The following is a 20,821-nucleotide window of genomic DNA, read 5'->3' as shown; positions in this document are numbered from 1 at the left end:
ACATATTCACTATTAATAGGCTCCTTTGGCTATTGAAATTATAAAAATAACTTGATAATTATTTGTGATGAAGGCTTAGCCCACATATTAAAAATCCATTAATTGTTTAGATCCTTTTATTTTACATGAGCCCAACCCAATTCACACCAAACACTCATCCCTTTTACAATAGAACCCAAGCCCACCAAGCCCATTTATTGCTATATATCATGTCTACCTCTATTACCCTGTGATCATTTTTCGGTTTTGATATTGGAGATTCAGAGTTTGACGTGGTGGTTGATTTATCGTTGAACGGTTAAGGAGATTTTCGGATGATTGTGCATGGTGGGTCGGTGACGGATCTGAGATTTATTTGGAGAATATAAGTGTTCAGCCATTGATTTGGAATCGTGATTTGATTCAAATTTTAAGCTTGGGCGGAAGATCGGGAGTAGATATTTCGACGAGCTCTATTTGGGTATGTGCAATTTGAATTCCTCAATTGATCTAATTTTTTGTTTGTAATTTGCATGTCTTATTGACCTCTAGTGCTTATAGAATTAAAGGATTCAGATTGAAAAATTCTCCTGATAATCATCTTAGATGCAACACTTAGGATACTTTTGATATATTTTTTTACTTATCAAAAAAAAAAAATATATATATATATATATATATATATATATATATATATATATATATACTCCGTATATTATTTGTTTAGCTTTTGTTATGTTTATTAAATTTCATTTGTATGTTTAGACCCCAGAAAAAAAAAAAAAAAAAAAAAAAAAAAAAAAAAAAAAGAGCAAGAAGGCGTAATTTTTCTCTTTCATGGGCTTCTAAGTATTTCAATTCAATAAAACAAAATGTCCTATATTTGTATATACACATACCTTTGTCCAACTTCAGTGGCCTTGCGCGGAAATTATGTTTGGAATGCCGGATTACTAACTTCTCCAATCTTTGAAATAAAATGCTTTTCTTATAAAATAATATATTAATTGTGTGGTTGTATAAGTAATTCTCATTTCAAAATTAGAAAATCAATATGCTTGTATAACTAATTCTCATTACAAAATCACAAAATCAATTGAACAAACAAAAATCAATTTATAATTTTTTATACACATACCTTTCTCAATATCAATGATTTCGCTTTAGCATTAGCCAAAATAATTATTGGGAGGCCAGATTATTTACATTTTTTCCTTGTGATAAGGTTGGATTATAAGGTGTTTTATTGTAATCATGGCATTAATGGTAAGGTTGGATTGTAGTGGGGCTGGACATTTTGTTTTAATATGTTTTAGTGGGTTGGGCATTGTCATTTCATGTTTGCCTTTGTCTTCGTGTAGGTTTCTTTTAGTGGGTAACTGGGTTAGCCATTTTGTATTTTGTTTTAATATCTTTTAGATTATTCACATTTTTTCCCTGTGTATATATACAGTACTTAACAGACACAGTTAGTTAATTACTTCTAAATTTAGGAAATACATCCATGAGCATATTAAATTACTTACCTGGCTGTTGTAATATTTCCTTACGTGGAGCCATAATTTACATTAGAAGGAACAAAGAAGTTGCAGCAGGATTAAGAGTGCTGAGGGAAAATTGTACGCATTAACGAAAGCATAAAGATGTTTTCCTGGGTCTTCTTGTGATTTTTATACTCACAATAATGTAGGCATGGCATTAATTAATGGAAGAGGTGATGTTAATGGTTGTTTGTCTTTTTGTGGTTTTGTTGTAGTGGGGTTGGGCATTTTGTTTTAGTGGGTTAGGCATTCTGGTGTGATTAGGTTGGATCATAGGGTGTTTTATTGTAATCATGCCATTGATGGTAAGGTTGGATTTTAGTGGGGCTGGACATTTTCTTTTAATATGTTTTAGTGGGTTGGGCATTGTATTTTGTTTTAATATCTTTTAGTGTGTTGGGCATTTTCATTTGCTGGTTTGATGAGGTTGCAAATAAGGTTTGTTTTTTAACTTCTTTCAAAACAGCATGTTAGAAATAATCGGAGGCCTTCCCACATTTAGAGTAGTAATAGATAGACTAGGAAATTGAGTGGATTGTTCTTTCTTGAATTGTTTTTAAGTTTATCAGAATCAGTATAAAGAGATTGAAGGGGCACATTCATCCCAAGCCCCATTGCAAACCCAACCTTAAACAGTCAGGACCATGGAAGAGATCGGTCCCAAAAGCAAGCCACCCAGGTCCATGTCAGATGCCCAGAAAATTAGGCCCAAATTAGGAGAGCCCATGGGCCCAAAACGTGGAGACCAAGAAAGGGAATTAGGGTAGAAGGAAATGAACTATAAATACAAAGCGGAGAGAAAGAAAATGGGGGTGTCTGAAGCAACTTTTTGTACCTGCACCTTAATTGGCGCCGTCTTTGGGAATCAAACCCACGACCACTATTCGATCGCCAAACACTTCGAAAGATTTTTCAAGTAAAAAGGTGCAAGTAGCACCAAGAGCCGATTGCCAAACACTTACAAAAAAAATTCAAGAAAAGAGTGGCAAGTGGAACCAAGAGCCGATCCTATCGCCAAACACTTGAAAAAAAAATCAAGTAAATAGTGGCAAGTGGCACCAAGAACTGATCGCCAAACACTAAGAAAAAAATTTCAAGCAAAAAGTGGCAAGTGGCACCAAGAGCCGATCACCAAACACTTGGAAAAAAATTTCAAGTAAAGAGTGGCAAGTGGCAGCAAGAGCCGATCGCCAAACAATTGGAAAAATCTTTCATTCATTCGGAAACAAAAGTCAGAATGAGCACAAGATGCTAACATAAAAATTTTATAAATAGAATAGTTATTACTAGTCTGACCAAAAAAATTCCTTAAATAAAAGAAAGTTACAGGAAGCATTACAATAGAGGGAAAAAAAAAAAAAAAAAAAGCCTAAACCTAACCTTCAACATGAGGGGTGTGGGAGTCAAGGGTGATGGGATTCTCCTCTGTGGTTGCAGTATCTAAAGCGGTGGTTAGATCAGTAATCCCGTCAGCAGAAGGAATCCTTTGGCCATCCTGAGGGGAAGGATTGGAGGTTTCAGGAGGAACAACAGAAGGCTCAGGAAGAGATATGAGCTCAGCTAAGGTTGCCACACAATCATTGAAGATCCCCTTAGCTGCATCCTCGACAGGATCAACATATAGGGGGGCATGAGCTCAGCTAAGGCAAGTGGCACTAAGAGCTAATCGCCAAACACTTAGAAAAAAATTTCAAGTAAAGAGTGGCAAGTGGCACCAAGAGCCGATCGCCAAACACTTGGAAAAATCTTTCATTCATTCAGAAACAAAAGTCAGAATGAGCACAATAAGCTAACATTAAAATTTTATAAATAGAAGAGTTATTACAAGTCTGGCCAAAAAAGTTCCTTGAATAAAAGAAAGTTACATGAAGCATTACAAGAGAGGAGAACTGGAGAAAAAAACAAAAAGTCTATTCCTAACTCTCAACATGAGAGGTGGGGGAGTCAAGGGTGATGGGATTCTTCTATGTAGTTGCAGTATTTGAAGCGGTGGTTATATCAGTAATCCCGTCAACAGAAGGAATCCTTTGGCAATCCTGGGGGGAAGGATTGGAAGTTTCAGCAGTAGGAACAACAGAAGGCTCAGGAAGAGACATGAGGTTAGCTAAGGCTGCCACACAATCATTGAAGATCCCCTTAGCCGCATCCCCGGTAGGATCAACATATAGGGGGGTCAATAAAGAGCTTGGCGTCACAAGTGTCATGATTATCGAACACCCTCTCTGGTCCCTTAGGTAGGCAATAATAAAAGAGCCCCTCCTGGTAACCCTTTGTGTACCTAAGGGCAGCCGTATGGGAGAAGCAAGCGCCTAAAGCCTCAACAGCCTTGGAATCCGACCAAGAAGACCAGCAAGGCGAACCCGTTCAATGCTGACGGCCTCCAATTGTTTTTTCAGCAGCAAGCCTTGCTGCCTTTTCAACCTCAAGGGCCCCTTCTAGATCGGCCCTCTCCCTCACGTCATTGTCACATTGGCCTTGACTTTGCCCAATTCAGTAAACAGCTCTCTGTTTGTGTTGTTAAGGGAAAGAATGTTGCGATTCCCAGCCTCAGTGGCCCTATTCCCAGCCTCAGTGGCCCTATTCCCAGCCTTAGTGGCCCTCTGCATGGTCATCATCCCGAACGTTGTATGCATGACCAACAAACCGCTCTGAATTACTGAGATATAACAGCCTCAAGGGCCAAAAATACAATAATTAAAAGAAAAAGAAAGCATAGTAAAAGTGAAGTCACCTCTATGGCGCTGATGGGGAAATGAGTAAACAGTTCTTGCCTGTCCAGCTTATCCTGAATCTGCAGATTCTTAGGAATCCACATGTTCTTATAATAGGAGAGGGCAATGGGCCTATTTCTGGACATGGTGTCTGTGGCAGTCACCATGACGTCATTCCCCTGGTCATCCACCTAAAAAAATTTGGATTCCAGGCAACGGGAGGCAAATCGGGCCCTTTGGGGCCAATTGTTTGAGTCCCCTGAGCGGATGAACCAGACCCAGCCGTTCGGAGTTTGTTCCCCTAAGTAAAGGGGCACCATCTCCTTGATCTGCAGCCTGATCTCTTCCCAAGAGATGTGTTCTGCCCCGAGGGTTGCGCCTCAGAAGGCTGCTGCACCCCAGCAGCTTGCTGGTCCTGAGCAGCTTGTGTTGATTGGGTAGCTGTAGGACGCCTGCCAAGTGAGGGGAGCTGAAGACGGGCCATATTCAGGGCTTCAAAAGCTATGCTGAGTCAGCAAGGAGAGACTGGATGGAATGCTATGCGACACATTCTGTTTCAAAAACTCTGAGCCTACCCAAACAAATTGAGTAGTCAAGAAGATCAAAAGGTACACCCAGAAATTGACAGATAAACCTGCAGAAGCGAGGAAGATATGTGTCACATATACATGTACTTATGTTTTTTATAATGTGGATACAAAGAAATAACACATTTCCCAAATTTGGTAGGGATAATGGCAGAATTAGCAACCTTTCAATTTCCACCAACCACAGCCATCTCATCCCTCCGGCCCTTTTGGGATTTAGGGTTACCCGTACATATGGAACGATCAGGGATTGGATAAAAATGGTACCGAAAGTTCATTCCTCCCCGAACGACCAGTATAATGAGTCTTTGCAGTTTTGTAGCAGAAAAATAGGTCAATGATAGAAAGATCTAGGTCGCAACTCGAGTTCAAAGCTAACAAAACAGAGATGATCCTAAAGAAATAGGCCCTCACCGACCTCATAATCGGCGTTGTCAGGGTAAAGTCTAAGATCAATTCCAATATGAATTTGGCAACACTCAAAACATCTAAGTGGACAGACATGATAAAAAAAATAAAAAAAAATTAAAAAAAACCAAGACGCCTGGAGAAAGAAAATAAACAAAAGGGAGCGAACTAGGAAGAAGAAGACTACTAACCTCACCGGGAAAGAGATGGATTCGCACCGGGAAACTTGCCGAGAGGAAGAGATCACCAGAGACGGAGGAGTAATGATGGATACATCGATGTAAATCTTCGGTCAAATACAATTACAACAGCAGCAAAAGAAAAGATTGAAGAGAGAGAGAAGAATATAAAGACGAGAGAGAAGTAGCGATCGAGAAGCCAAACAACCATACAATGATGGCGATACGAAACCTGAGGGATACACGCCGCACCAAATACCTTGTGGACATGAATTTGCCATCAATATATACGTGGCCCAAGAGACACGATTGTATACAGCTGTCCCCCATTTATGAGACACACTTGTAGGGGCAAGGTGAAGGGGCAAATTCATCCAAGGTCAATTACAAGCCCGAAAGCAAGCCACCCAAGTCAGATGCCCAACAAATTAGGCCCAAATTAGGAGAGCCCATGGGCCCAAACCATGGAGACCAAGAAAGGGAATTAGGGTAGAAGGAAATGAACTATAAATAGAAAGGGGAGAGAGAAAGAAAAGGGGGGTGTATAAAGCAATTTTTTTGTACCTACAAAGATAGTACCAGATGTACTTCTATTTATTACTTTACATGTTGTCAATCAAATCCACCTTAAGAACAAAAGAAATTGATATAAATTGTAATTGGTTTTAGCCTCTAATAATTGTTCTTTCTTGCTTGTTAATGTTTCTAAGAAACTCAAATGTAACAACCCACTCCACCTTTGGGCCCACAAGGTGGCCACAATCACCCCCTTGGCCCAACACCCCCATTGGCCACACTTCTGGTTGGCTTTTGTAACAATCCACTCCACCATATGGTATGATATTATCCGCTTTGAGCCCGAGTTTGCACGGTTTTGCTATTGGATTTTACCTTAAAAGGTCTCGTACCAATTGGAGATAGGACCGCCACATAAAAGTACTTCACCTTTCCCTTACCCAGGCGATGTGGGACTGTGCACCTGTAGGTCGCCCAGTTTGGTAGCATGCTGCCAGTGCCTTTTGCACCCTCCCACAGCACACCCGCCCACAAGGTTGCTATAATACTGTTATGGTGTTTGTTAAGGAAACAATGCTTTATGCACTTTAGTTATTGTTATTGTTAATTGCGCTATAAGAACTGATATTATACTATTTTCATGGTTATAGTTGCCTACATATTCTTATGGTTTATGTAGGGTAAAATCCTATATGATATGTTTGGGAGCACCGAATCGGCGGTTTGCATTTGAAATTGGAAAAATTTAGTTAAACTTGAATTTTCTCCAATCCCAAATCCAAAGCACTGATTTGGGCTCCCAAACACAACATTAAAAAATTTGCACAATATACTTGGGAAAGTCTTAGTGCTGTCCTTTTACATACTTGATCATTATCCAGTAGGTTTTTTGTAACCACAAGAGTTGTGGACTTTAATGATTGTGTTCAGTTACACGTTCATTTCTGATTTTTTTTTTTGCTATTGTATCTTAACTAGTGATAGCTCTGTTCAGTTTTAAACCCTTGTGTTGCTTTGACACTACGGGATCACTCTTTTTGCATGAAACTGCTTATTTAGCAAGGATTCAAATAAAACTTTTTTTCTTGATGCTCATAATGCTTAGGTTCGATCTAGTTGTACACTGCTTTGTCATTTCCTTTGGAACTCTTTTAATATTCCTAATTCAACATAGATAATTGAAAGAAGTTTGAACATTTTATTCTCATTTGTTGGTTGTATAATTGCTAATATAAATTTGTTCCTTCTTTAGGTAATATGGATATTGCGTTGCCATTGGATAAATTATCTCTAGGAGCCTCAGAAACTAAAATCGAGTAAGTTTAGCTTTTCCAGTTGCATTACCAATTTTTTTACTGCTTGGTTGCTTGAAAGTGTTCCTTTTTTCCTTCATCGCATCAAGATGCATGCTTGGTTGACAATGGTATGTTTTACACGTCACTGAAACACTAAGGGTGTTAACCTCCTTTTTTCTTTCTTTATTTCTTTCTTTCTTGCATCACGTGTTTTAGTAGAAGGAACACATGACCTTTTTGCAAATATTCGATATGAAATATAGCAAGCCGAGAACAGAATCCCAAAGAGGAAGCTGGTAGGCAGGGTTTTATGCATGTTGAACTTCATCTAGCAGAGATAGCTTGAGTGTGATAATCTCTAATTAGGCCGTACAAGATCACTGTTAATTACATGTATTGACTGAATTTAGTTAGTTCAATTTAGGCTAGCGTAACCGTTTTTAGTCCAGTGCACAACAATTTTCTTCTGATAGATGTTAATTTATCATGTAATAGATTTCTGTAACTTTGAAATAGTTTACCTCTCCATCAACAAGAATAAAAAAATAATAATACAAATGCTAACTCTCTCTCTCTCTCTCTCTCTCATAGGGGCAAAATGTATGTCGTTCTTGTGTCAACTGGAAGTTTCAATCCTCCTACTTACATGCATTTGCGTCTTTTTGGTAAGTTTGCATAACCTTGATACTCTGCTCGTTCTAATAGCAACATTTTAAGTTGACATCAAAACTGGCTTGTGACTTGTGAGATTCTTAAACTGTCAAAATAGGAGGTTTTACGTTTTCTAAATTTTCTTTTTAACTCTTACATCTGTTTTGAAATGTAAATATGGCGCTGGAATTCATCAGTGAAGGGAGTATTAAGCCTTGCAATATTCTTTACCCTCTATATCTTTTTCCTTTTTTTCTTTTTCTTCAAAACAGGATAATGGATCAAATAAAGTAATGAAGAAAAAGAAGAGAATCATATGCCTACTATGCACACTTCATGCCAATTTCACACTATTTTTTATACTGAATAATGCCTACCACATGAAAAGATAAGGAACTTTAGATGATTGCATGACAGGATAACAAAAAAAATCTATCCACGTGATGTTATCCATTCAAGCAGTCCCTCATCACTTCTGTAACTGGGATCCTTTTGTAAAGTTGGTAAATTAGCAACTTTGAGTATTAGTGAGTGCATCATCTTAGAAGTTTGGCTTTACCAAGACTACAAATAAATTTTCCTTAAAACTCATACCCAACTATTTCATGATTTTCACCACCAATGATAATAGATCCTCTGAAGTGTACAATGGTATATGTCCTTTGTTCGGTTTTTTCAGTTTCGCCCAGTTGTCCCTTTTTTCCTAATTTGATGTAAAGGCATAAGCAAAGAATTATTGTTTTTTGTACTGTTTACTTTTTCATGCACTTCAAAAAAAATGTAATCACGCAGTTATACATATTGTTGTTCAAGAAAGTATATATTTGTTGGCTGATAGATGTGTTGTTGGTAAAAATCGGATCCAAATGGAAATATCATCCTCAATCCTGTTGAGTACTTGTAAACCATGACATTTCACTCGGTGTCTTTTTTTGGTTCATTCATTCATGAATATAAGTCTGAATGCTATTCTTGAATACCCTTGTTCCTGGTGGGACTTGCACTTCACAGTTCCTTCTCTGGGGGTGACTCAAGATATTACTCAAACTTATATTTGGTGGTAAATATGAGTATGAATCCTTGAACTAATGATTTTGGCAGTCTTTTAAAATGTTAGCTTTTTAATTGTTATTTTTACAAACATGGTGGATCACATTATTTCATTTTGGTTAAAATTAATTTGTTTTGTTTAATTTGCATTGATTAAATTCGTTTTTATTGTTAGAGCTGGCAAGAGATGCATTAAATTCAGAAGGCTTTTGTGTTATTGGAGCTTATATGTCACCTGTGAATGATGCATACAAGAAAAGGGTATGTATCATGTTGTAGCATATCGTCAGGCATTCTTGTAGAAAATTCTTTTTGACACCGGAAAGGTGCAATGGTACACATTTTTATTTCATTGGCCCTAAGACAGAAATGCGTGCAATAGACGCATTGAAAAAACCCCAACCCTTTTCTTTTTTTTTACCGTTTTTCGTTGGATAGGAAGTGGAGTTCGGAAGAAGAAAAGGTTAAAAAAGAGAATAAAAGGGAAAATTCGATAGTGATGGTAAATTTATGAAGAAAAGAGAAAAGGTAAAAAGGCTCGTTGTTTTTGTTTCCTGACTAACTGGAAAAAGTTGTCAACTCCTCATCAGGTCACCCTTCGAAAAATTAGCACGTGGATTATTTTTATTCACCCCTTTTTAGAGATTCAATTACTTATGTGTGTGTACAGTTCTGTAATTCTTTCTCAGAGTGATCTCATCCCTTTCTAGAGCTCCAATAACTAATGTGTGTTTGTATTTCTGAGTTACTTCTTGGAGTCATATTCTTTTTCCTTTTTTTTTTTTCCATCCTCTTTTAGTATCTTCATTCCCTCCTAGCAAAAAAATTGTCCTGGCAGAGATTTATAGTTCTAGGATGGTTTATGATTATTTTAGAAAAAAAGTATTTTAAGCTTTCTGGTGCATCCAAATTGGCAAATGAAGATTTTTACCTTAATATAGAGCAGTAAGAGACTGCTAAATTGTGGCGATAGGCTGCCAATGATTTTACAGTCTTGATATATGTTTTTGACATTGAAATATCCATTGTGGAGATTAAGTGGCGGAGCCTTTTTTTTATAGAGATGGTACTATGGGGACGGCCTTTTTTAATGCAGAATTGGTTCATGTTTCACACGTCATCTTTCATTCAGAATTGACATGTTGCACACTTCATCTTTCATACAGAATTGTTTCATGTTTCACACTTCATCTTTCATTCTCTTTATGGTGATATTAATCTCTCATGTAATGAAGTTGATATTCAATCATATTTATGACCACATTTTGCCACGCATTATGGCTCAGTGGTTGATTGAATTTGTGCTTACGTGGTAATAGTTGGTATTGCTCCCTATAAATATTTATCTAATTATAACTAAGTTATATTTTCAAAATCATATATGTGTTCTTTCTACATGACTGCATTTTAACATGGTCTAACAAATTTCCAGCTTAAAGTGATTATCTTTACAGGGCCTTATATCTGCTAAACATCGTATCGAAATGTGTCATCTAGCTTGCAGAAGTTCTGGATTTATAATGGTGGATCCCTGGGAGGTATCTCTGTCATTTTACAGATTCTTTATAATAGTGTTGAAAATTTCACAAATTTTGCATCATTATCATTTTTATTTTGTGTTCCATTTGTTATGCTATTGCTTGGTATTTAGGCATTTAGCTATTGAAACTAAATATGGAAGTATCGAGCCCTTGGTGCAGGCAAATCAAAGTACCTTCCAACACACATTGACTGTTTTATCTAGAATCAGGAGTGTCTTATGTGAGGGCGGACTCATATCTGAAGGTAAAGGCTTGTAGAAGCATTACATTTTTCTTTCTCCATTTTGCATTTGAGCAATCGACTTATGGAGTCACTTTTTTTTCATGTTCTATTGGGAATATTTTATCCTTTTTGCTAATTGAAGTTTGATTTGAACAAAAAGTGTTTAGCATCACTCTTTAGCCATTACCCTATATGGTCCCCTATTAATTGAGGGTGCTGAGAGGGACAGTCTGCGCAAGGGCCTGAGCTTTGTGATATTATTTGCACAAATTGTATTTAATAGGACATGCTTGTCTTGGACAAATAATTATCATGGACTAAATGGTTTTCCTTGACTCCCCCCCTCCAACACACGCACTCGTGCACATACCCAACCACCACTAATTAACCACAAGTTCCCCTTATCACTGCTTGGCTACAAATGGGCCAAGAAAAACTAATATTGCCAAAAAGGTTTGTTCTGTATCTAGCATACCCCTTTCCCAATACAATCAATTAACATGGACCACACTAGGTAATGGCTTCATTGCATGTTTCCATTGTCTAATTCGGTGGTGATGTCATGACTTGCTCTTCTCCTGCCTGTAGACTCCCTTAAGGTCATGCTCATCTGTGGCTCTGATCTGCTAGAATCTTTTGGAATTCCTGGAGCTTGGATACGTGAGCAGGTAAGTTCTTGTAGCATGGCTTGTTTTGTACATGACAGATAGTCGTAGACAAAAAACAATTGTTAAAATTGGATAATACTACTTGTTATTGAGCGACCCCTAAGCAATTGTTAAAATTGGATGATGCTAGACTTGTTATTGTGCAATCCTCCATTTAACAATTGTTAAAATTGGATAGTGCTAGACTTATCATTGAGCCACCCCTAAACAATTGTTAAAATTGGATGATGCAAGACTTATTATTGTGCGACCCTCTATTTCAGACGCGGTGCCTGCATCCCCGTGCTACATCTTATATATATTTGCCACAACAACGTGAGGCATCAGATATTGAAATATTGTGGACATTCTCTGTATTGATTCTTTAAACCACCATGACCAAATATTGTGGACATTCTCTGTATTGATTCTTTAAACGATCATGACCAACTGCTTAAACGCTATAATTAAGACATTTGTGGAGTGACAATTGGGTAGGATTCGGGATTTTTCAAATTTTATTGGCAGAAAATTTTGGTTTTAAAATGTTTAACTTCCAAATTTTCAGGTCAGGACTATATGTAGAGACTATGGTGTGGTTTGTATACTCAGAGAAGGTCAAAACATTGAGAAGATTATCTCAGACGATGACATTTTGAATGAGTACAAGGTGATCCAAGTTACTTTTGTTGCTACTTTGTTTTTATGGTGAATTTGATTAGAACATTAGCCAGACTTTCTTTTGGTCATTTAAGAGTAAAATAGGGTTGGTGCCCTTGTAAGTGTGCAAATTTTGTGCAGCTGATGACACCAAGGTTTTAATTTCAGATTCGACCAACTTTTTGAACCTTCTCAAAATTTCAAATCAAATCTTCGTTTGATCATGTGGAATATTTGGGTTAATTATGGTTTACAATTTGAAATGGTTTGAATTTATTGAAATTTAGAATTTTGCCTGAATGGTAAAGAAACTTTTCTATTTGCTGCATACCTAATCTATAGTCCCTGGCTTGCATTTTTACTCCGTTCCCGTGTAAATTCCTGCAGAACAATATCAAAGTTGTGGATGAACTTATACCAAACCAAATCAGTTCGACAAGAATAAGGTAACTGGTTTTTGTGTGTGTGTGTGTGTGTGTGTGTTGTTTTTTTGGAGGGTGATGTTATTAATCTGACAAAATTGGAATTACGAAATGCTTAGTTTTGTTGTTTGTTGTGTATTCAGGAATTGCATTTCGAGAGGTTTGTCAGTCAAATATTTGACAGCAGATGGAGTAATTGATTATATGCAAGAGCACAATCTATATTTGAATTCCACGGACTAACGTTGATCCAACAGACATCAAGCTTTGGAATATGACAAGCAGTACATTGTTATTTATGTATTTTACAAAGCATTTTTTGTAATGCGAGACAAATTTAATAATATACTAGTCACATTCGAGTTTGGGTTAAAATAAATAGTAACTCTTAAGTAATTGAAGAAAATGCTTGGTTGTGGTTGTTTCGTATTCATAAAGCGAAATTTATTTAGAATGTGAAGGGGCTCTATAATTAGTCTTAAAAAACTTAGAATTTGAGCGTTAGTGCTGTATTAATATGAAAAAATCTTGTGAGGTCTCAAGGAGTTTGAAATGAAAAATGATTTTTGGTAGAAGAAATAGATATTGCTTTGTCGGGTTTCTCTCGGGGGTTTCTCTCGGGCAATGAAATTAACTTCAACATCTCATATAGACGCACGAGTACTTATATATATATATATATGCATGTACGTCCCAAGCGACACTTGATTTTAGATCTCTCTAATTTCCTTATCCACACATATAAATTACACACACACACACACACACATATATATATATTGTATGCTTCAAGAATGACTGAAGCCAAAAAAAAAAAAAAAAAAAAAAAAAAAAAAAAAAACCTAGGGAGAGAAAATGAATAAAGAGGAAAAGGCAAACTACAATTATATTTCCTCTGAGGTTCGACATAATTGCAACTAAATTTAAAGTTTGCCATTTTTTTGCAAAGACACCCCATGTCAGATTTTGCTATGAATTTATTTATATGCCCTCATTATTATATTTTAAAAAATAAACAAAAAATTTGAGTATGTTAAATGACTGTGTTACCCTTTTAACTTATAACCACACAAAGTTGCACATATCACTTCGTCTCGAACTCAGTCGCCACAAATCCACTACGTTCTCACGTTCTCATTACGATTGTGTTGCTCGTCATCATCTTCAACAGTACTGTGTTCCTGAGGTGCGGGTGAGATCAACACTGGCCAGGTATCGTAATATTCATCTTTACATTGGATGTTCATGTTCGACTTTCATCTTCATCTCCATCTTGGTTCACAAATACATTGTCTTCGATTTTAGGGTTTGTGTTGGTATTTGTTTTAGGGTTTATTTCAAAATTTTATTTACGATTTGATGAAATTGGGGTTCTGAGGTTAATAATTTTTAGGGGGTTTTTGTAGCGTTACAAGTACTTGTAATTTTTTTCATCTTCATCTTAGGGGTTTCTTTCGATTTTAGGGTTTATTTTAGGGTTACCTTTATTTCAAAATTTCTTTCTGATTTGATGCAATTAAGGTTCTCTGGGTTAATAAATTTATTTTTGATGATATTAATTACGATTATTTTTATATTTTTCTTCTATCTTCGTCTTCATTTTGGGAGTTTATTTTCGATAATGTGATATTATGGTTATATTAATTTAAAATTACGGTTTTCTTAGTTGTTTTTTTTCTCTTTCCTTAGTTGATAATATTTCTGTGAATTCTTTAGTGTTAATTAACTTTCTGGATTACTTAACTTTCTGGATTACTGGATTTTTGTTTTTATTCTTAATCTTCTAGGTTCTGCAATGGACTTTCTACATACTTTGTTGGTTGACTATCATGGTCACATTCATCTATTGAGTAATATAGACCCTAACAGGTATAATTTCCTAGAGCTTATTTCTGATGCATGTGAGGCTGCACTTAGTAATGTTCCTACACAGTCTGGGCTATCAATGAAGTTGTACTGCCTTGATAAAGGTTCCCCAAATGAAAAAAAATAATAATAATAGAAGGAGATTTAGACGTCCTTGAGATGTTTCAAATGTATGCAAGTCTGTAAACATAGATATCTTTCTAGAAGTTCATGAAATTGATGAACGTTTGACTGTAATCAGAGATGATAATGTAGATGAGAATGAGGCTATTCACAATGTGAGCCCACAAAATGGAGGTGGACAGGAAGAGGGTGTAGAGAATGCAACTGCAGAGGATATGAATTCTGATGAGAGTGATGAAGACTACGTTTTCAGTGGGGATAATGAGGATGAAATTTATATTGTGGTTGATCCAGTTCACCTAGAGGTTGAGAGCCTTGATGATGATAGTGATTCTAGGCTTTCTGATTACAATTCCAGTGAAGGTGGGGGGGATTTTTCTGATAGTAGTCTTGAAATAGAAGGGAAAACGGTTAATGTCCACAAGTATATAAAGGGTAAAAGGTTTAGGTATGGTGATAATGGTAAAATAGAGTTGGAAAAAGCTCTTTTGTTTTTGTTTGACGATGTCAACCATTTTAGGAAGGTGTTAAGGGAATATGCTGTCCAAAATTGTTTTAGGCTTGTTAGAAATAAGAATGAGAAGGCTAGGGTAATTGCCCATTGTGGCAGTGAAGGCTGCAATTGGCGAATTCGTGGCACCCCTTTAGTTGACAAGGTAACATATAAAATAAAAACACTTGGCCCTGACCATACTTGTGTAAGGGTGAACAAACTCAAATATGTTACTTCATCTACAGTAACTTGTAGCATTTGCAATACTGTGGGGCACAACAAAAGAGGATGCCAAAGGGCACCAACAGCTAGAGCAGCAAGAGAAGCAGCTACAGGTCCTTCAAGAGCTGCATGTCCATCAAAAGCTACAACAAGCAGAGGGAGAGTTGGTAAGTTCAGTGTATGTCATTTCAGTATATGATTAGTTAAATATTTTTGTTTTTTGTTTTTGTTGTTTCAATGCTTAAGTTCACTTTGAAAAATATGTAGGTGTCAAATGTAGATGGTCATGGTGGCAACAGTGGCAAAAGACCTAGAGTTGGGAGAGGTGGCAACAATACTCGGTCCAGTGTATGTCATTTTAGTATATAATTAGTTTTTTTTTTCATGGTGACTTAAGTACATTGAAAAGCATGCAGGTACCAAATGATGTGGTGATTCCTACTGCTGAGAGTAGGAATTAAATTTCTTATTTAAACAGGTGATTGAACTGCATGCTTCCCCTCTTTTCTTTGTTTCGATGCTTGCTTGAATGAATTAAACTACTTACTTAAACTACTTTCTTTGACACATTGCAGGCCATTATTTTTGTTTTTTGGGACATTGACATAACCAAATTTGACCTACCAAAGTATATAGTAGCTGCTGAAGAATTGTTTAGCCCCATTGTAAGTTTTTGTTGACATGGGCAATATTGGTGATGTAATTAAGGCTAATGGTGATATGTTAAGCCCATTTTCTAATTTTGTTACTGTGGGCTATATTGGAAATGTAGTTAGGTCTAATGATGATATGTTTAGCCTATTATATGTTTTTGTTGAGGTGGGCTAAGGTTATGTAATTGACAGTTTCAAACTATTTTACCGCTAATGTTATGTAATCAAGGTAGGTTCTGGAATTATGATAGTTTTAAGCTCAGTTTATGGTTATTTATTTAAGACAGATTCAGCAATAATGTGACTGTTGTATTTGGGTTATGTAATGACAATGTTATGGTTATTTTTCATGACAAATTAATGACTATGCCCAGGTTATTTGCAAGTGCTTTTTTTAATTGCAATTTTTGAAAGATTTTGTGTAACTGTTATCTTTGTATCATTAAATTTGTGCCCATTATGTGTTTTGCAGCTGAAAAATGTAGTCACTTTGCAAAAGCTAGTCATTTTTGCCTTTAATGACCAATTAAAAAATGGTTTTAACTTTTAAGCAGCTGTTATATTACGCCAATTTTCTGCTTTGTAGATGAGGTGAGAAATTGAACCATAAACTTTACATCCAATAGACTTGACCTGCATTAATATCAAAGTAATAAAGATTTGAATTGTATTAATAACTAAATAATTCAAGATTTTTTACCTTAAAATGAACATTCAATGGCATTTTTTCTCTACTGCTGGAAGAGATGAATTGTATTAATAACTAAATTATTCAAGATTTTTTACCTTCAAAAGAATCTTCAATGGCATTTTTTCTCCACTGTTGGAAGAGAGATCTCTCTTTCTCTAATATATCTCTTTAACAATCATAAATTAAAAAGCTAAAGTAACAGTTATATTTAAATATATATCAATTGCGAATTTGCATTTCACTTTTAGTTTCATTTGGGTTGCATTTGAAGATAACAATTGCGAATTTGCATTTCATTTGGGTTTCATTTGGGTTGCATTTGAGTCTTTTATATATATATATATATATATATATATATATCTAAGGGCATTTTGATCCACTATTGTATTTTTTTTTAATTATGCAATAACATTATGGGCATTTTGGTCACTTCAAACCAAATTTATGACAAAAAGTACTACTTTTTGTACAGAGAGGAGGTCTTTGCAAAATTGGACAAATCTCGGGGGGAAAAGCTGCAACAAAATGGCAAACCTCAGGTTTAGTTGCAATTATGTCAAACCTCAGGGGAGGTCATTGTAGTTTGCCCAAGAGGAAAATTAGAGAGAGTAGTTGTGAGTTAACTTTGGACAAGCAACTAAAGAGGGGGGAGCTAATAAGTAAAAATGACGAGAGAGAATGTATAGATAAACATAAATCATGGAGAGAGAGAGAGAGTGTGTGGGGGGTTTTGTATGGCCCTGTTTGGCAATCGGCTTTGCTTTGACCCAAAGTACCGTTTGGCAATCAGTTTTGCTTTGTGTTTTTACTTTGACCCAAAGCAGAAATAATGTATTTTGTTATAGAGTATATTCAACACTATTTCGAAGCTTGTTTAGTAATGAAAATTTGCTGCAAAATTTTTGGAAGCAAAAACATGAAAACATGTTTAATAAAAAATGTTGTAAGTTTGAAAAATTGAATGGCTAGTTAATATATATATATATATATATATATTGAACAATGCTTTTGCTACAGTACACTAGCAAAAGCAGAAAGCACGAAGCAGAAACATTAGCCGAACAACCAATTGCTTTGAGACTGTTTAGAGTAAAAACCACCAGGACAATTCTTGCATTTAGTTCTAGCAAAATTAAAAAAAAAAAAACATTAAATTTTAAATTTAAGGTTGTAAATATACCGAGTTGAGCTTGAATCTATTCGAGCTCAGACTCGGCTTGTCATTATTTTAAAAAGTTTAGACTCGATTAGTTTAATAACAAATTTCATTTTACGATTGAAGCTCATGTTTAAGATCATTTTGACAATTTGACTAGTTTAAGATCATTTTTGACACATTCATGAATTTATATAAGGCACACAACCTATGTTCATAAATTTACGTTTAGTAACTTATTGATAAACTTATACAATCGAACATATATTGATCCACCCCATTTTTAGGTAGTTCTAGTTTATTGTTCTATTTGTGCAAAAAAGTTATATTTTTTGAATGTGTAAACATTTATGGTTTGTGAACAACCCTTTCTATTGAAATCTGCTTTTTGACCCCACTCGATCGATTCTTGTGCTTGTGTTCACTAGTTTTGACAACTCAATCCTAATATATATATATATATATATATATATATATATATATATATATATTTGTCGATGATGGTGGTAGGCCTTTTAGAACACTTTATAATTTATCACTGGACCACTTGTAGTATCCCTATCTTACATGCATTGGACAATTATTAATTATTTATTTATTTTTTCTTCTGAAAGTGACTCCAAAAAAATTTCAACTTTCAGGATGTGAAGTGAAAGTCTCTGTCATTTAGGATTAGGACCGGTTCATGTACCTAGAAATCAAATTCAAGGCCGAGCCCAAGTTGCAGCCCCACTTGTACGGTGAGTTTTGGATAATCAGCATTAAAAAGCAAAGCCCTATTATCTCCAAACTTTACGCCTGAGGTGATGGTCTGCTCGATACAGTTATCAACTCCTCGCCGGTCGATCAGATCAAGTCCATCGGCATGACGATCTTCGGTGAACAGTGACGAAGCTGACATACTCTGCGACATAGGCATGGTGGATGATTTCTTTGGCATCGTCAGAGATCTTTCCATGTGGTTGGAAGATGCTTCCAAGCTCATCCCAAGATCTCCGATGATGCCAAAGAAAGGCTAAAACCTAATTTTAAGTGTTAGGTTAATATCACCATCCATTTCAACGATCGGACATAAGTTTAAGACATTTCTCCATTTCTTCCTCTTCCAGTGGAATAACTACCTATAGTAACAGCTGGGGTGGCGGTTACGGAACTGTAGCAACCGCGACTCGCAACACATCTTACAACAATATGGTTAGGGTTTGCTCGACTGAACCCTCACCAGCCTTAACATTCTCCCTTCTAACAGGAACACCCCTAAGTGTAATCAAATCCCGAAGAAGTGTCTCCTCATTAACCTGCTCCGCGGGATTGGAGTTAAGCCTCTCCCTAACCTCTCCCCTTGGCCGAAGATACGGTGGCATAGTGCTATGAAACGAGAAAACGAGTCAACAAAAGCAGCACTAACAATCCGCCCATAAACGACATCCGTAAGCAACTCACTTGACAGTCATGACAATATAAAACACCTCAAGTACATTCTTAGGACACATAAACATCTCATACACATAGCCACGTAACACGTATTTCAACATTTAAACATGTAAACACGTATATCAAGTAAGCATGCTCGCATAATTTTAAACATCTTGTACATATTAAATGAACAATGTAATCAAAACATATAACCTGTGTAGATAGGCCTTTCCTGTTGTCTCAATGGTATTCGAACCATCGCTCTAATATCAAATCTGTAACGACCCAAACCCTGGTGTCCAGATCACTACCTGGGTCTTTACCCAAACTCGAGGTCCAATAAGGGTGCTATGGTCATTTCCCATTTAAAATGATAGTTCTGGAGTCCCACGGGGCAAAATAGTCATTTGCATGGTCGGGTATGGTTTAAGGCTCAAAAAGGGCAAATCTGTCATTTATTATGGTCATTCGATGATTACTAACAAGTTCAGGTGTCAAAACGTAAATCCTGGACCATCTAACCGACTAGATGCCTCCATGTAGTCGATCGGATGCCGTTTCTAGAAGAGGTGCAAACCAAACAACTCATCTAACCGACTAGATGAGGGATCTAAGCGTTTGGATGCTCATCTAACCGACTACATCACTCATGTAGTCGATCAGATGACCCACCCAGAAGAACCCAACTCTCTGCCCAGCCATCTAACTGCCTACATGCCCTATGTAGTCGATTAGATAGTCCCCAAAACCTAATCTAACTGACTACATAGCCCATGTAGCCAATTAGATGGCCTCCTAAATCTAATCTAACCGATCAGATGGCCCATCTAACCGGTTAGATGAGATCCCAACCTAATGTGATCGAGTAAATCACTCCTACAAGCCTTTCCAATGCATTCCCAAGGCCACTAAACACGAAATTAAACCCTGTAGACGTCATACAACATGCAAACGTCGCATTAAATCGTCAAAATAACCTCATACATTTATCATTGATAATTAAATCATCGTTTAAACATTCATACATTTTTGAAATGATAAAAATGTACCCAAAGAATATAATTACATGCCAAGGCATTTGTGGCCACAAATATAATGGGTTTCTCATGAAACCAACAAAAGAATAAGGTCATTACATGTAATACCCCTAATTTTAAAAGGATAGTCCAGGCATTTATTTAATTGTTTAATCTTTTATTTAAATTATTTTAATTGTGTGTTTCATCCATGGTTATTTAAATTTGTTTTTTTTTTTTTTTTAATTAATTGATTAAATTGTTTGGTTTTCTTTTATTACATTGTTTTAAATTAAATTGTTTTATGATGTTTTATTTGACTTAATTGATAATGGGGTTTATTTAATTAAATTAGTTTAAAGTAGGATTGTGTTTTATGTATATTCACGTATTAGCCGACACAGGTTTTATTTAACTTCTATGGGCCGGTTAGGATTTAGTTAGGGCTTTAATTAATTTAAGGTTTTGGTATAACTCTATAAATATATGGGTATACGTCTGCCTAGGGTTTTCGATAAACCCTACTCACCACCTTCACTAACAGAGTCACGTAATAGAGTCATTCAGAGAGTTGTGAGGGCAGAGAAACAGAGAGAGAGCTTGTATGGTTTACTGAGAGAAACTTTAGGAGATTAAGGGAGGGATTCAAGGAGGAGTTCTGGACCTAACTAGGAGTGGCAGAGGTTGATAACAACAAGTTGACATTGCCAGAATTTATAGAGACGGTGAATTATAGTTTCAAATCTGAAACTGCAGGCAAGTCTCTGTTCTTCTC

General features: G+C 36.2%; 1 protein-coding gene across 8 annotated transcripts; it reads left to right on the top strand.

The window, feature by feature from the left end:
* Positions 1 to 240: 240 nt before the first annotated feature.
* Positions 241 to 16,066, top strand: LOC132306370 (nicotinamide/nicotinic acid mononucleotide adenylyltransferase). 8 transcript variants are annotated; one of them, XM_059803743.1, is made up of 13 exons: positions 241 to 460; positions 7,174 to 7,237; positions 7,808 to 7,881; positions 9,093 to 9,178; positions 10,372 to 10,455; positions 10,618 to 10,702; positions 11,270 to 11,349; positions 11,897 to 11,998; positions 12,376 to 12,434; positions 12,554 to 13,622; positions 14,198 to 14,279; positions 15,138 to 15,281; positions 15,382 to 15,497. In XM_059803743.1, the coding sequence occupies exons 2-10, from the start codon at positions 7,179 to 7,181 to the stop codon at positions 12,651 to 12,653; spliced, it is 729 nt and encodes a 242-aa protein (XP_059659726.1). In that variant the 5' UTR covers positions 241 to 460; positions 7,174 to 7,178; the 3' UTR covers positions 12,654 to 13,622; positions 14,198 to 14,279; positions 15,138 to 15,281; positions 15,382 to 15,497. The 8 variants fall into 8 exon arrangements, with proteins under 8 accessions (XP_059659726.1, XP_059659727.1, XP_059659722.1 ...); XM_059803744.1 differs by lacking the exon at positions 14,198 to 14,279; XM_059803739.1 differs by having other exon boundaries at positions 14,198 to 15,281.
* The last annotated feature ends 4,755 nt before the right edge of the window (positions 16,067 to 20,821 follow it).

The sequence above is a fragment of the Cornus florida genome, unplaced genomic scaffold (genome assembly GCF_030987335.1).
Source record: "Cornus florida cultivar Cherokee Brave unplaced genomic scaffold, ASM3098733v1 CherokeeBrave_3.0.0_Hap2_Chr05, whole genome shotgun sequence".
Taxonomy (NCBI): Eukaryota; Viridiplantae; Streptophyta; class Magnoliopsida; order Cornales; family Cornaceae; genus Cornus; species Cornus florida.
The sequence above is the reverse complement of the archived record's forward strand: the minus strand, read 5'-3'. Positions and strand labels throughout refer to the sequence as shown.

Excerpts from the sequence above, each read along its gene's own strand:
- LOC132306370 (XM_059803744.1), top strand. The coding sequence starts at position 7,179 with ATGGATATTGCGTTGCCATTGGATAAATTATCTCTAGGAGCCTCAGAA. Across the intron at positions 7,238-7,807 it reads GCCTCAGAAACTAAAATCGA|GGGCAAAATGTATGTCGTTC; the intron begins GTAAGTTTAGCT and ends TCTCTCTCATAG. Across the intron at positions 10,703-11,269 it reads GGGCGGACTCATATCTGAAG|ACTCCCTTAAGGTCATGCTC; the intron begins GTAAAGGCTTGT and ends TCCTGCCTGTAG.